Here is a 16,540-nt window from a genome sequence, read left to right as displayed (position 1 = left end):
GTGAGGTGCCAGTTATTTTTGTCCAAATTTGCCCGGTCAAGTTATGGAGGATTCTGATTTTTCTGAGTAGGATTTCACGGATTCAGATTCTGTTACCTGCCTAGATTGTATGGAGGCCCGGGTAATCCAGCCCAATCATTTATGTTCCGTATTCCGTAATAGAGTGCTCTTCTCTCCCTCTGGCATGATTTTAGAGACCAATGAGCCGTCCACCTCTGAGGATTCTGTGTCCCGTGAGGTGCGTTCCATGGATTTTTCTGTTTCTACACAGGCAGTTGTCCCAAATACCATTACCCCTTCTCCGGAAGGAGGTTTCTTTCCACCAGAGGTTGCTGCTCGGTTGTACATGGCCATATTGGTGCCGTTGACGCATTTTACAAATTTTTGAGGGCAAGCGTAGAGCTTATCCGTGTCCTCTTTTCCTGGGGGCGCCAGGTGAGACGGGCCTTTTCTGGGAGAGCGGTTCCTTCTGAGGCTTTAGTGGTACATCCGTCAGGATCGGGGCCTTCAAATGCCCCACCGGGGGATTAATTTTGCTTTTAGATTCAGTCTGATGTGCCTGCGTGTACTGCTAAGGCAGGTACTGGAGGCTTTGGAGGATTTCAGTCTTCATTTGCCTCCGAATCCTCAATCTTCTGATTCTGATGGCGAACAGCGCTAGACGAGTGGAGGGATGTGGATCATACTCCTAATTGTCTTTCTTTAGTATCTATTCCCAGTTCTGAGCTCTTGAGAAATCAGGTCTCTCACAGGCTGGCCCTGTTAGTGCTTCTATTCCTTTTCTTGGCGTTCACCTGCGGATGCGGCCTTACTTTCTTTTGATCCGATTAGGATGTGTTTCTTTTATTTCTGGAGCTCGAGAGCCTTTCAGGAGACTTTTTTTTTTCCTGGGATTTTGATACTAGCGATTTATGGTCGCGATGGTTGTTGCTTCCTGCGGAAGTCACATAAAAGAAATGAGACAAAGTTTAAGCCTCAGAGTTTATATTGTCTGCAGGTTGTCTGTCTGTTTAGTCTAGCCCTGCTAGGGTTTAGATCTTTCAGTTAGCCCTTGAACAGTGCATTTGTACTCTGGTCACCAGGCTGGTCCTGGTTGGGTACTTGTTCACTCTGTTCTTTGAGGTTATATCAGACATTTTGTATCCTTGGCAACAGGCTGGCCCTGTTTTGGGTACTTAGTTTGCTTACCTCTTGTTACAAGCTTGTTTTTTTCTTGTTTCTACAAGATATAGGAGGCACTTCTATCCTAGATATCAGGCTGGTCCTGCATTATTTCATCTTGGTGGGGCGTCCGATGTTCGTACTCGATACTAAGTGGTCCTTGCATAGCTTACGTGATTTGCTGGGATTACGAATTCTGCTTTAGCAGTATGTTGTAGTTCCAGAGGTCTTTGACCAGGAGCTAGAGTCCTCCCTTCCGAGTGTGGAGGGTCAGATGACTGCATGGAGATCTCCAGTACATGGTGTAGGGGGCGATTATTGCCCCCTATTGGTACTCTTTTTGGATTTAATTGTCCGATTTCAGATCTTGTTAGGGGTAATAATGTTTCTTTCTGTTTCTCTGCTGGGAAATCAGACGTTTTTAGAAGATATTTGGTAATGTTATTTTATGTAACTGTATTTCAAAGTCACCAGCATGTTTTAAGTATGTGGTATTCATATGCAGTTTTAGTTTTAAGTGATAATTGTTGTTCGGCATGTAAAGATATGATATTGTTTTTGCAAGTGAAGTAACGGCTTTGAAAGTGGCTTTGAAAGTGCGATGGTGTGTGTTATTTTTTGTCACGCTCTGGTAAATATGAAACTGTTTCTGGTATGATTAATGGGTTAACGTATGTTGTATTTGTAAGGTCTGTGCACGGCGTGGGTGCACACAATGAAATATATTTATAGGCTGTAATTGAAAGTTTTTCTAAAAGGGCGTCCGTTTTTGTTGCAAGTAAATTAATCTGCAGGTCATGCTACAGTACAGAGGTGAAATTGGTGTGGTAAATCATACAAGCAGCCTAAATTATGGTTAGGATATACATATGTAATTTGCGTGATGAATGGTAAGTCCTTAAAGGGACAGTTCACTGTAACAAGGTGTTGCTATTAATGTATTGTCCATGACTTGTTACACAAGCGGCATATTATCTTATATTTGTCTGGAAAATCAGAGCTCAGTGCGTAGACGGAGCAATAGAAAATTGTCATTTTCTTATTTAAAGAACCAGTGCAATAACCCTGTATTAGTAGTTTGCTAAATATATTTTTAGAGACCTTTCTTTGTATATATTTATTTTAAATTTGCTGTTCAGATAGCAGATATTTTTTTGCAGCATAACTTAATTCTCTCTGTAATGCAAACTGAAGTGATAAGTTGTCTACAATTTTAGTGTAGGGATCCGTGAGACTAGCAGACAGAAAAAAAACAAAAAAAAAAACAAGAAAAAACAGAGGAGTGAAAATATTTAAAGGGATACAGGAAAACTGGTATAACATCTGAGAATTTAAGGGAATATTTACATAAAAGACGATGAGGTTTACTGTAAGCCTAACACTAGTATATTTCACTGTGTTAGCAGTTTCAATTAAAGATTATTTTTAATTTGGTTAAAATGTCCCTTTAATTAGCCTGCATCCCACTGTGAGTGCGTTCTTATGCTGCTTATGCTTGTTTAGGCTATTTAATGAACGTCAGTATACATTTTCTTTATTATAAGGATCATTGGGATTAATTTAAAGGAGAAATTGTATTAGTACAAAAGCTTATTTTTTGTTGTGTTATATACGGTTGTTATATTTGGCTGGACAACTGCAGAATGGGGAATATCAAATTATATAAAACGTTAAATCCAATAATTTTGTTGTGGTTAAACTAATTAGCTTTTATCACGTTTTAGTGTGAATTTTATATTTTTAAGCAGTAAACAGTGTTTCTCCTTTAAGTAGAAATGAAACTTTGAGCTTGCCTTACTATCCTTGAGAAAGACTGATAACACTGTGCATGTTTTGGTTTTTTTTTGGCTTTGTTACAGAGAGAACAATTTGCACTGTACATTTAAAGCGGCAGTACTGGTGTTCTATGTTATAAAAAATGATAACTATAAATTGCTCACTACAAAGAAACAAGTATTTATATTATATTCTGTCATAGAATATAGCTTAAAAAATGATAATTTTATTTCTGTGGCTGTCAAACTGTATCTCACAGATATAACTCTTTGTTATTTAAAATAACCCCCACTGCGTTCAATAAATAAATGAGATATTATTTAATGAAGTGATTTCAGTGACACTTTAAAATATATATAGTTATTTGGTTATTAAATAGTCTACCACTATTATTGCAATGACTTTGATTGCTGCTTAACAGTTAAGCCGTGGTCTATAAGGTGTCTAGAAATAAACACCCCTAAAACAAATGATGCACAGTTTATCTGATTCTACTGCATTTATATAACTAGCTAATTTATCTGTTCACAGTTTTGGTTTTATTTATATGGCTTACGTGTATTCTGTCTCTTGGTGTTGTAATGAGAATTATACAGCCTGTGATAAGAGGCAGTCCTCAAAGGTTTAAAAAAAAAAAATAGCATATGAGCCTACCTATGTTTGGTTTAATCTAGGAAGGTTGGTTAAAATTAAAAGTCCTATCTGAATAATTAATTTTCATTTATCCTAGAATGTCCCTTTAACAGTGGCTACTGTGGTTATCTGATCTTTCCCAAATAAGCGCAATTTTATTTGTGCAATCTGCAACTTAAGTTTCTTGGGCATCTGCTGTGATTGCTTTCTTTGTGTGATATTAAAGTTTTGTACATAGTGGATGTTTTTAATTGTTTGTCATGTTCTGAGTGTGTTGCATTTCAGCGAATGTCAGAATATGTGTTGCATTCTAAGTTAATTGTAGTTGTTTGAAATTTGTGTCAGCAGCTAATGTTTCGTTTTGTGTAAGACAAGAACGATTGGTTTTCATTGTTTGTTATGTTTTTCTCTTTTGTGGACAGCATATTGAATTGTGAAGTGTATTTCATTTTGCTTGCTATTGAGAATTGTCTCTGCATGAGTGGAGTGCATGATTTATCGTTTAGTTTCTTGTTATCTTGTGTTTGCGTGTCACATGAGATGTTTCACGCAAACATGGGGGAAGTATTGATGAGTATTGATGAATATCTTTATGTAATGGAGGAGATTATTTTTAGGAGGTGAACCTACAACGTTTTGAATCTTCTCGTACAATGTTATTGTGTTAATTTCAGATGCCTAAAATGTTTTATTTTTCTATGTGGTTCTTAACACTATATTTGTATTTGCAGGATGAGAGTATGCTGTCTTCAGAGATTGAAACACACTAACTGAATTATTTTTGAGTTTCCATATTTAGGTAAAATCTGTACAGGCAAAATTCCATAAGTGCACTCTTCAAAAGATTAAAGATTGAAAGCAAGTAAACCTTTAAAGAAAGAAAAGATAAAGATGAAAGACCTTTTGTCAAGCTTGTTTTAACCATCATACTGCAGTAAAAAAAGTTACTGAACTATCTTTGGATCCATTCTTTGCTTTGCATGCTGGTACCAGCCCCAGAACTGGACTCTGGGTAATCCATGACTGTTTTCTCTGATGTGTGTCTTCAGGACATAAAGACTATCCTTCTCTGGACTGTGCCTTACCGCTCGATATGGAAGTCCTGTTATGCTGTTACAGGATCAACCAATTAAATTAGGGGAGTATTGTTTTAACCCTATTCCTTATATTGCTTGTTTTGTATTCTCTTGTATTTGTTTTATTTTTATTGATCATATTTGGTCTAAGAAATCATATGCTTCATTGGTATTAGTGCACATTGTAGTTTATGTGCTTAACATAGTAACTTTTTAGATAAAGGTAACTGTGAACTTTGCAGTATTGTACTCTATTGAATGGCCCACTGAGTATAGAAAATAGGTTTAAGGAAAATGCTGCAACATAGCATAATATTTTAGACCCTTCACCCTTTAGAACATAAGGAGGACACGTCTAAGCTAGAAGTTTATAGTAAATATACAGAGAAATGTTTGTTCAGGGAATAGCATAATTATAGTTTATGAAAGCAAATGTATTTTTCCCTTTTATTAATTAGTATGGTATCTGCAAAGTGAATTTGGTCATTCCTGATGTTTGTCAAAGAGAGTAATTCTTACCATAAAGATGTGGTTACCTTTAAAAGAGCTTGTAGTTTTAAATGATGTTCTGTTTGTATGCTTTCCTCATATAGGAGTGTGAGAGAATTTAGGTTGGAGAATTATAAGCATTATAGATAGCAGCCATCCAGAATAAAGCAACACAAGGTTCTTTTATTTTTTAGAAGTTCAAAGTGATATTGTAAAGAAATTCATTTATTTTCATTGACTGTTTTCTTTTTTCCATTCTTACAACAGAGCAGGCCTTAGCATAAGTTTGAGCATAAACATTCAGGCCCTTGAGGAAGTCTGACAGGTTTTCACTTGCGTAGTATTCATGAAGTATCATTTAAAAGTGTATAGAGAAGTTGTAAATTATTCTCTGAGAAATGTCAATGTATTTAGTTTGTATTATATATCAACAATGTTTTGTTTGATTTTAAATGACATAGGATGAAAGTGACGTTTTATTTGGACATAATTGTGATTGTATTGCGGTGTGTACTCATCCTGTACTGTTTCTGTTTGCTTCCTAGACTCCCTGTGACTCGAGTGTCTGCTTGCCATGGGTATCCACTGGTTGCCTTGTCTACCCCATGAACAAACCATCAGATTTCCAGTATCTCCCTGCGGAAGAACCGTGGATAAGCACCCCTACTGCAAATGAACTGTTGGAGAACTATATTATAGCAAAGTGTCAAGGTGCAGCGCTCTCAAATGGACAAAGACTGTTCTTAAAGTATTCAGAGGCCACCTAGAGACAGTTGTGCTGTTGCTATGTCATGCTTTACTGTGGAAAAGGAACTGTTGGACATATTGGGGGGTGCTAGCAATGCAGGTGGAGAGATAGAAGATGCAGCGTTGTTTGGGGGTAGATGGGGGGCTGGTTGGGTCTCTGTGCTGGTAGACCGGTAGTTTTGGGAGGGCTGGAGGATAGATGGAAGGTATTGGAGGGACTGTACCTATATGCAGTGACAATTAGCCTATAAAAGTATATCACGACATGCAAATATTTTTCTCTTTAGTATTCTTATAGAGTTCTGTTACCATAATATAAGGCTTTACTAATTTTCTATGCCTGTCTATTTTTATGTTATTCTGTTAGAATAAAAGGATGGTATGTTAGGGGTAATATGAACCTGATGGCAGCCATCTTGTTCTTCGCAGCCATCTTGTTCCTCGCAGCCATTTTGTAATGAATAGACTTTATTATACTGGGGTATTATGCAGTGAGAATTATATGCATGTTATGAGTTTCTTTAGCTATTCGGCCTTGCCAATGTACCCTGGCCTAATGCCTAGAAGTAAGATAGAATAAGATAATGTAAACAAGAGGCTTTAGACACTTGGTTGTCTCTGCAGATGGTAGTTTGTTATGACTCTGTAAATATTGTTATGAGAAACTCATGTTCCAGTTTTTCCTTGTAAATTGCTCTGTATAACTGTGTAAGATGACGCGGTCCTAACGTGTCATCCCCTTAACCCTGTATGTCACTATAAGAAAGGCTTGCACTGTGCAATAAACAGAATTGGCTTTCGATCATAATGCTGCGTGGTCTGAGTCATTCTAAGGGGCCCTTATCAGGTAATCTACATATGCCTCAGGTGGTACACTAGGCCCCAGGCTTTGGCCTGCACTGACACTTACCCCCTGAAGGGGACACCTAACAGATCTCTTTCGCCAGTGTTTTCTTTCCTCTTCTTGAGGATTGATATGCTTTCGCCTTCCCTTGCCCTTTTGTGGTACGACTTTCGGTCATCTGGTTGCGTGACTAGGTTCTTAGGGACCGTTTTTTGTCCTTGCAGTACCCCATTTTTGGTCCTATATACTTGGGGATCTGGGGGATTGTTATGCAGTTTCTCTTCTTGTCAACCGATAGGAGTTTTAAGATGCTCGTTCATCGTTAATTCCTTGAGCTGTAGGTTTTCTAAAGGGTTGATCCAGTCTGGATCTTTTAGAGACTGTCTCTGTCTCTTTTTCTCAATCTTGAAGTTCTGATCTCTCCTTCCTTTGTCTTCGGACTTTGTGGGTGTTATCTTAGAGGCCCTTTTGGTCTGAGTGGACAGCCACTGGGATACTTCTTGAGAGATCAGAGTTCAAGACCCCATGGGGGTATGGCATGCATCAACTTTGGTGCAAATTTAATTTCCAGGTAACTTTGTGGTTGTTCCGTATGGTTTTTGGTCTTGATCCGGCACCTGGTTTGGGGGCCCGGTCTTTTAACCTAGTCCTTGTCTTTAACTTGGCATTTTGGTTACTCTGTTTCCAAGATTTTTTTTTTTTTTTTTTTTAAATATTTTTTTTATTAAGGTTCAAAATAAGGCATACAAACATAAAATATATGTGAACAGTTTGAATCAAAATATTTTCCAGTTACATATCTAGCAAAGATCAGAATGAATGTCCAGTACATGTTATATGACATATCTGATCTTAGAATACAAATTGTTAGCCAATGACATTTTATGCCTACTATAGAAATCATGAGGCCACTTTTGGACCCATCAGAGACACGAAAATAAACAACATCAGTAGGCAATTCTCAAACATAAGGAGACCACTCTTGGGTCTCAACTAAAGAACCTCATTTTACTATAAGTTTGTGGTAACGACTATCTGTGTTCAATATTTGCTGTATTAATCCTCCATTATTCATTTAGTCCTCTTTTGGACCTTTAGCACTAACATTACTGAGCAATGGAGGATATCAAAGTTTAATGTAGCTGAACTATATACATTCAAATAGGTAGGGAATACACTTGGAAATAATTATCAAGCAAGAAAGATGTTAGCTTACATGTTGTAGCTATCTTTAAAGTGCTTTGAGTAGTTTAGATTTCAAGACATGCTAACTTATTTGACCGTTAAACTATACTAGCTTGCCTAAAGTGAAATATGAATTTCAGAATACAAGGAACAGATGTAAAAAATACACAGTTGTTAGTAATAGTTTTGTCCAAAATTACACCAACATTAGCAGATTATCAATGGTACTAGACATGTTAACACATAAAATATAAGCACACATGATCTCAGCAAAGAAAATGGCTAATAGGCAGCTGGCTACTTCAATGAATCTCTGACCTAGGCTTCTTATATTCTAGCCCACTCCTAATCTTCAAATAACCCCCCTCCCCACATATTTTGGGGTGCTAGGAGTGAAAATGGGTAAGGGACACATTTATAGCCTTAACTACACCTCAGAGCCAGTCAGACTTTCCAAGAATATGTGAGCTGTTTAGTTTGTAACCCTCCATAGCAGTAAGCCCAATAGTAGGTATCCCTCACAATTAGTCGTTTAAGAAATGTGAGGAGAGTATAGACCTAATGGAATAGCAACTACTCTTCTTAAACACTTCCACTGGTATCTATAGTGTACTAGCTTGTCTGATCTCTAAGCCTAAAAATTAAGATATATGTTTTTGTGGCTTGTAGCTATTAAACAAGAACTGACATTTAAGATGTATGGAAGGACTGCACCATGGGAGCATAAGTGTCCACTATAAGTAAGAATATACCTCTAAAGACTAAAGAAAAAAAAAACGTGAGATTATCATGGCTCCATCTGCTAAATCGTTATGGCCATCTAGTGGTCAAAATATGAATTACCCTGATATGTGATAAACTAAGGTAATATTATCATTACGTAAATGGGAGAGAAAAACAGTTATATGAATAGGTCAATATCGAATAGGATAAGCTGCAGAGCACTTAGTCAAACTTATAAACCCTTTGACAAATATGGTAGTTGCTAATATTATGATCTCCTATGTATTGTCATATTGTGATACTGTAAGTATATAACACATTTACTCTTACTACAGTTCCAGCGCTAGCTGTAATGCAAGATCGCACAGGAAAAAAGTCAAATGGAGATGTGGGAATAGAGCAGTGGCATATGAGCAGATCATCTTAAGGGATAAAACATAACGTAGAGAAACAGTGCAAAGATATTTTTAAATGAAACTCTCAATCAACAACTGTAGTCTAGATCTGCCCTGCCGCAAAAGCTTGTAAGATCAAAACTGCTCCCCACACTGATCACATATAGACTCCCAGATGAAACCAGCAAATCCAGTGTTAAAAGATGTAGTTGTATATAATAAAGTGTAATCCGATTGCATAGTCAATCATTCTAGGCTAACACTGAGGATAGTGCCTTATCTTTGACATCTCACAAGACTCAGGAACATCATCCGTCATATAGAAGTGGATTTCAAAGAGTCAGATCAATAGGCAGAGTACATACTCACAACTTCGCTAATGCGACAGTCTCAAACTGCTAATGTGAAGCAGACTGATCTGTTTCCAAGATTTTATTAGTCTTGCATTTCTCCGGCATTCAGTGGCAGGCTTGTTTTCCCGGTTCTGGGGAAATCTCCTTGTTCCTACTGGGGCGGTTCTTGTTCTCTCTTCTGGGGAGATGGAGGAAATTTTTCCTGGGAATTTCTTTACTGGAATATTCCTGGGTTTTCTTCGTTTTCCTTCTATTTGGAAGGATCTGGGCTACTGTGCCTATCAAGTTGGCTCCTTCTGAAGTAGTTTTCCTCATCTGACTCTAGGAGTTCAGTGGGTCGAGGGTTTCTTTTGTCTGCAGTGTACCCTACCTTCAGGTTTCTGAGGGGTACTGAGGTTAGGTATCCTGGATCCCGAGTTAGTCTCTCTGGGTATCGGAGCCTTCTTCCTGCTTCTTTTCCTTAGGAACTCGTGGTTGGTTCTTCCTTATTGGTCAGGGTGTTGTCCTCCTTTACCCCATTTTCTTGTAGGGGGGGAGTTGGTCTGCCATGTTTTCTGAGTTTTTTTCTGGTTCTTTTCCAGGAATGTCCTGGTGCAAGTTTGCTAGCTACTCGGTTGGCTAGTTACTATGTTTTGACGGTTATTCCGAATGCCTAACCGATGAAAGCCTGTGGCGTCACCGGATGTTGCTATTCCGTTCCTGTTCTGTTCCCGGGGTGTTTTCTGACCTACGGGTGTTCAGTTTCTCTGTGCTAGTTAGCTGTCTATGGTAAGGTAGTCTTGTTCTACCTTTTTGTTCTTTTGTCCTTCTGGGACTTCGGTTATAGTTAAGGCTTTTCATTGGTTCCTTTTGGATCCATGTAGGAGGTGGCCTGGAATTTTTCCTTCTTCTCTCTTCTCCGTCGGTAGTGTATTCTCTACGGGACTTTGTCCTCTTGCAGCCTCTCCTTGAATCTGCGGGGATTGTTTCTGGAGGTTCGTTTGAACCTTCTTATCTGATTCTTCCCTTCTTTCTGTTAAGGAGAATGTGGTGTGGGAGTTTGTTTGTTGTTTCCCTTGCCATTGTTCAGGGAGAGGTTTTCATTTGTGTGCTTCTGGAGAGTGGGACTTTTGTCTGTTTTCAAAGTTTTTGTGCTCAGTGGAGTCCAGAATTTAGAGTGCCCTCTAACTGGGATCCTTATGGTTCTAAACGTTGGGAAGTTACCTTGTCCTCTCTCCATATTTTTATTTTTTCCTGCTTCTGTTGAAGTTTTTTTTATCGGGAATCCGGGTTGTTTCAGGCTGTGGTGCCATCAGAATGGGCCGCATTTTTGTTCCTGCCCGTTTGCATTCAGTGTCCTCTATAAGCTTGGGTATTGATTTCCCAAAAGTAATGAATGCAGCTGTGGACTCTCCCCGTTTTAAGAAGAAAAACTTAAATTATGCTTACCTGATCATTTTCTTTTCTTCTGTACGGGGAGAGTCCACAGCTCCCTGCACGTTTTTCTCTGGGGGCGGACTTAAATTATTTTTTATTCGTTCTTCTGGCACCTTTTTCACCCTGATATTTCTCCTACTGTTCCTTCTTCCCTTGGCAGAATGACTGTGGGATGAGGGAAGTGGAGGAGGCATTTAAAGCTTTGGCTGGGGTGTCTATGCCTCCTCCTGGTGGCCAGGTTCTGTATTTCTCAAAAGTAATGAATACAGCTGTGGACTTTCCCCGTACAGCAGAAAAGAAAATTATCAGGTAAGCATAATTTAAGTTTTTTACCCAACAAAAATAATAAAAACACATTTAAAGGGTAAAGCGGGATTAATGTTAAACCAATTATATATTCATTTATATATGTAAATGTTTTATATGCAAAAAGCCAAAATCAGATACTTTGTTTTTGTTCTTAATTCAACATATTTTAATATATATATATATATCCAGTATATATATCCAGTAAAATAGTTTCATATCCATTTAACAAAATAAACTGATTTTTATTCTTTATTAGAATTAACAAGTCACAGAGATGAAAATCTAGACACAGGAGCATATGGAGACCTTGTACAGAATATTCAGCCAGTGGAAACCCCATCAGACGTCTCTGCAGGTAACAGATCTATGGCAGAAGCTACTAGTAATGTTGTAAAATACTGATGTGTTGTGTAATATTACTGTATAATCAGATTGTGTGAGATAACTGCACTTAAATCCATTTAACCAAAAAACTCATTGTATTCTTTATTAGAACTAACAGGTCACAGTGATGAACATCTAGACACAGGATCACATGAAGAACTTGTACAGAATGTTCAGCCATCAGATGTCTCTGCAGGTGAGTGATCTATGGTATAAGCTTCACAGTTAGAAAACTCAGATTCTGAAATGTTTTCCCCCTATGTTAATGATGAGCCTCAGTACAGACAGATTGTAATAATAAAATCTATTTGGTTCACACCCCTACCTTGCATTTTCTTCTATCTCACCCTCTGCTTCATGTGAATAGTACACACACATGCCCTCTCTTCCCTTCTCTCTCATCCTCTTCTTCATGTAAATAGTACATACACACCCTCTCTTCCCTTCTCTCTCACCCTCTGCTTCATGTAAATGATACACACACACATGCACTCTCTTCTCTCTCACCCTCTGCTTCATGTAAATGATACACACACACATGCCCTCTCTTCCCTTCTCTCTCACCCTCTGCTTCATGTAAATGGTACACACACACATGCCCTCTCTTTCCTTCTCTCTCACCCTCTGCTTCATGTAAATGATACACACACACATGCACTCTCTTCTCTTCTCTCTCACCCTCTGCTTCATGTAAATGATACACACACACATGCCCTCTCTTCCCTTCTCTCTCACCCTCTGCTTCATGTAAATGATACACACACACACACGCCCCCTCTTCCCTTCTCTCTCACCCTCTGCTTCATGTAAATGGTACACACACACATGCCCTCTCTTCCCTTCTCTCTCATCCTCTTCTTCATGTAAATAGTACACACACACCCTCTCTTCCCTTCTCTCTCACCCTCTGCTTCATGTAAATGATACACACACACATGCCCTCTCTTCCCTTCTCTCTCACCCTCTGCTTCATGTAAATGATACACACACACGCCCTCTCTTCCCTTCTCTCTCATCCTCTGCTTCATGTAAATGATACACACACATGCCCTCTCTTCCCTTCTCTCTCACCCTCTGGTTCATGTAAATGGTACACACACACATGCCCTCTCTTCCCTTCTCTCTCATCCTCTGCTTCATGTAAATAGTACACACACATGCCCCCTCTTCCCTTCTCTCTCACCCTCTGCTTCATGTAAATGATACACACACACACACACATGCCCTCTCTTCCCTTCTCTCTCATACTCTGCTTCATGTAAATAGTACACACACACATGCCCTCTCTTCCCTTCTCTCTCATCCTCTTCTTCATGTAAATAGTACACACACACCCTCTCTTCCCTTCTCTCTCACCCTCTGCTTCATGTAAATGATACACACACACATGCACTCTCTTCTCTTCTCTCTCACCCTCTGCTTCATGTAAATGACACACACACACATGCCCTCTCTTCCCTTCTCTCTCACCCTCTGCTTCATGTAAATGATACACACACATGCCCTCTCTTCCCTTCTCTCTCATCCTCTGCTTCATGTAAATAGTACACACACATGCCCCCTCTTCCCTTCTCTCTCACCCTCTGCTTCATGTAAATGATACACACACATACCCTCTCTTCCCTTCTCTCTCACCCTCTGCTTCATGTAAATGATACACACACATGCCCTATCTTCCCTTCTCTCTCATCCTCTGCTTCATGTAAATAGTACACACAGACACATGCCCTCTCTTCCCTTCTCTCTCACCCTCTGGTTCATGTAAATGGTACACACACACACATGCCCTCTCTTCCCTTCTCTCTCACCCTCTGGTTCATGTAAATGATACACACACACACACATGCCCTCTCTTCCCTTCTCTCTCACCCTCTGGTTCATGTAAATAATACACACACATGCCCTCTCTTCCCTTCTCTCTCACCCTCTGCTTCATGTAAATGATACACACACATGCCCTCTCTTCCCTTCTCTCTCACCCTCTGGTTCATGTAAATGGTACACACACATGCCCTCTCTTCCCTTATCTCTCACCCTCTGGTTCATGTAAATGGTACACACACACATGCCCTCTCTTCCCTTCTCTCTCATACTCTGTTCATCTAAATGATACACACACATGCCCTCTCTTCTCTTCTCTCTCACCCTCTGGTTCATGTAAATGGTACACACACATACCCTCTGTTTCCTTCTCTCTCACCCTCTGCTTCATGTAAATGGTACACACACACGCTCTCTCTTCCCTTCTCTCTCACCCTCTGCTTCATGTAAATGATACACACATACGCCCTCTCTTCCCTTCTCTCACACCCTCTACTTCATGCAAATGGTACACATTCACACCCTCTCTTGCCTTCTCTCTCACCCTCTTCTTCATGTAAATAGTACACACACATGCCCTCTCTCACCCTCTGCTTCATGTGAATGGTACACACGCATGCCCTCTCTTCCCTTCTCTCTCACCCTCTGCTTCATGTGAATTGTACACACGCATGCCCTCTCTTACCATCTGCTTCATGTGAATGGAACACACACATGCCCTCTCTCACCCTTTGCTTCATGTGAATGGTACACACACATGCCCTCTCTCACCCTCTGCGTCTTGTAAATGGCACACACACATGCCCTCTCTCACCCTCTGCTTCATGTGAGTGGTACACACGCATGCCCTCTCTTCTCTTTTCTTCACACTCTGCTTCATGTAAATGATACACAGATGTGCCCTCTATCCCTCTTCTAGTTCATTAAATGGTATGCTGAAAACTCTTATTTTATTGTAAACTCAGACATGTTGGCCATTAATAAATATAGTAATAAATTGGCATCTGGTACTTTGCAGTATACTGTAAATATCCTTTTAATGCAATGACAGTAGTGGAACATTATTTAATCTACAGACTATTATATGTAAATTTAAGTTCTGAAATATGTTTTGGGTGTACATGCTTCATACCTTCAAATTTGTAATATATTTTAAATATTTTATGTAACATCTGAATTTACAAATCTAATAAAATTACATTTCTTTCCTATGACGTGGAGTGTCCACAATGTCATTCCAATTACTAGTGGGTTATACAACTCCTGGCCAGCAGGAGGAGGCAAAGAGCACCCCAGCAAAGCTGTTAAATGTAACTGCCCTACTCATAACCCTCAGTCATTCTCTTTGCCTCTGTCAATAGAGGTTGTGCGAAGTTGGAGTCTGAAGATTTTAATTTCTCCAACATTGTTGTGTCCGGTCCACGGCGTCATCCTTACTTGTGGGAATATCTCTTCCCCAACAGGAAATGGCAAAGAGTCCCAGCAAAAGCTGGCCATATAGTCCCTCCTAGGCTCCGCCCACCCCAGTCATTCTCTTTGCCGTTGCACAGGCAACATCTCCACGGAGATGGTTAAGAGTATGTGGTGTTTAGTTGTAGTTTTTTATTCTACTATCAAGAGTTTGTTATTTTAAAATAGTGCTGGTATGTACTATTTACTCTGAAACAGAAAAGGATGAAGATTTCTGTTTGTGAGAGGAAGATGATTTTAGCAGACAGTAACTAAAATTGATTGCTGTTTCCACATAGGACTGTTGAGATGAAGTAACTTCAGTTGGGGGAAACAGTTAGCAGACTTTTCTGCTTAAGGTATGATTAGCCATATTTCTAACAAGACTGTGTAATGCTGGAAGGCTGTCATTTCCCCTCATGGGGACCGGTAAGCCATTTTTCTTAGTTTCAAACAGAATAACAGGCTTAATATGGGCTATAAAACTGGTAGACACTTTTATGGGCTAAATCGATTGCTTTATTTGGACATTTTATTCATGTTTATGCTGATAATTCACACTTATAAACTTGGGGAACGTTTTTTTAACGGCAGGCACTGTGTTAGACACTTTTTCCAGTCAGGGAGGGCCTTTCCAGTTGTAGGCTAATCCTCATTTTCGCGCCATTACTGCACAGTTGTTTTTGAGAGCAAGACATGCAGATGCATGTGTGAGGACCAGAAAGTTGTTGGAAAAGTGTCTGGAAGGCGTCATTTGGTATCGTATTCCCCTCTGGGCTTGGTAAAGTCACAGGGACTGTATAGGGGTTAAATTGATAAACGGCTCCGGTTCCGTTATTTTAAGGGTTAAAGCTCTGAAAATTGGTATGCAATACTATTAAGGCTTTAAGACACTGTGGTGAAATTTTGGTAAATTTTGAACAATTCCTTCATACTTTTTCACATATTCAGTAATAAAGTGTGCTCTGTTTAAAATTTAAAGAGACAGTAACGGTTTTGTTTTAAAACGTTTTTTGTGCTTTATTGACAAGTTTAAGTCTGTTTAACATGTCTGTGCCTTCGGATAAGCTATGTTCTATATGTGTGAAAGCCAATGTGTCTCCCCACTCAAAATTGTGTGATAATTGTGCCATAGCGTCCAAACAAAGTAAGGACAGTACTGCCACAGATAATGAAATTGCCCAAGATGATTCCTCAGATGAAGGGAGTAGACATGATACTACATCATCCCCTGCTGTGTCTACACCAGTTTTGCCCACGCAGGAGGCCCCTAGTACATCTAGCGCGCCAATGCTTATTACCATGCAACAATTGACGGCTGTAATGGATAACTCCATAGCAAATATTTTATCCAAAATGCCTGCATATCAGAGAAAGCGCGATTGCTCTGTTTTAAACACTGAAGAGCAGGAGGGCGCTGATGATAATTGTTCTGTCATACCCTCACACCAATCTGAAGTGGCCATGAGGGAGGTTCTGTCAGATGGGGAAATTTCAGATTCAGGAAAAATTTCTCAACAAGCTGAACCTGATGTTGTGACATTTAAATTTAAATTAGAACATCTCCGCGCACTGCTTAAGGAGGTGTTATCTACTCTGGATGATTGTGACAACCTGGTCATTCCAGAAAAATTATGCAAGATGGACAAGTTCCTAGAGGTTCCGGTGCACCCCGACGCTTTTCCTATACCCAAGCGGGTGGCGGACATAGTGAATAAGGAGTGGGAGAAGCCCGGCATACCTTTTGTTCCCCCACCTATATTTAAGAAATTATTTCCT

At 39.5% G+C, this 16,540-nt stretch overlaps 1 protein-coding gene across 1 annotated transcript in view; it reads left to right on the top strand.

Moving 5' to 3' along the window:
• LOC128657313 (oocyte zinc finger protein XlCOF7.1-like) overlaps positions 1-16,540 on the top strand; it is a 116,828-nt gene that overhangs the window by 30,837 nt on the left and 69,451 nt on the right. The window contains exons 5-6 of the mRNA XM_053711607.1: positions 11,364-11,462; positions 11,601-11,687. Of these exons, the coding sequence (XP_053567582.1) occupies positions 11,364-11,462; positions 11,601-11,687 (186 nt within the window). The remainder of the gene's footprint in view (positions 1-11,363; positions 11,463-11,600; positions 11,688-16,540) is intronic.

The sequence above is a fragment of the Bombina bombina genome, chromosome 4 (assembly GCF_027579735.1).
Source record: "Bombina bombina isolate aBomBom1 chromosome 4, aBomBom1.pri, whole genome shotgun sequence".
Lineage (NCBI taxonomy): Eukaryota > Metazoa > Chordata > Amphibia > Anura > Bombinatoridae > Bombina > Bombina bombina.
Note: the sequence above shows the minus strand (reverse complement) of the source record. Positions and strands in the feature narration are given on the sequence as shown.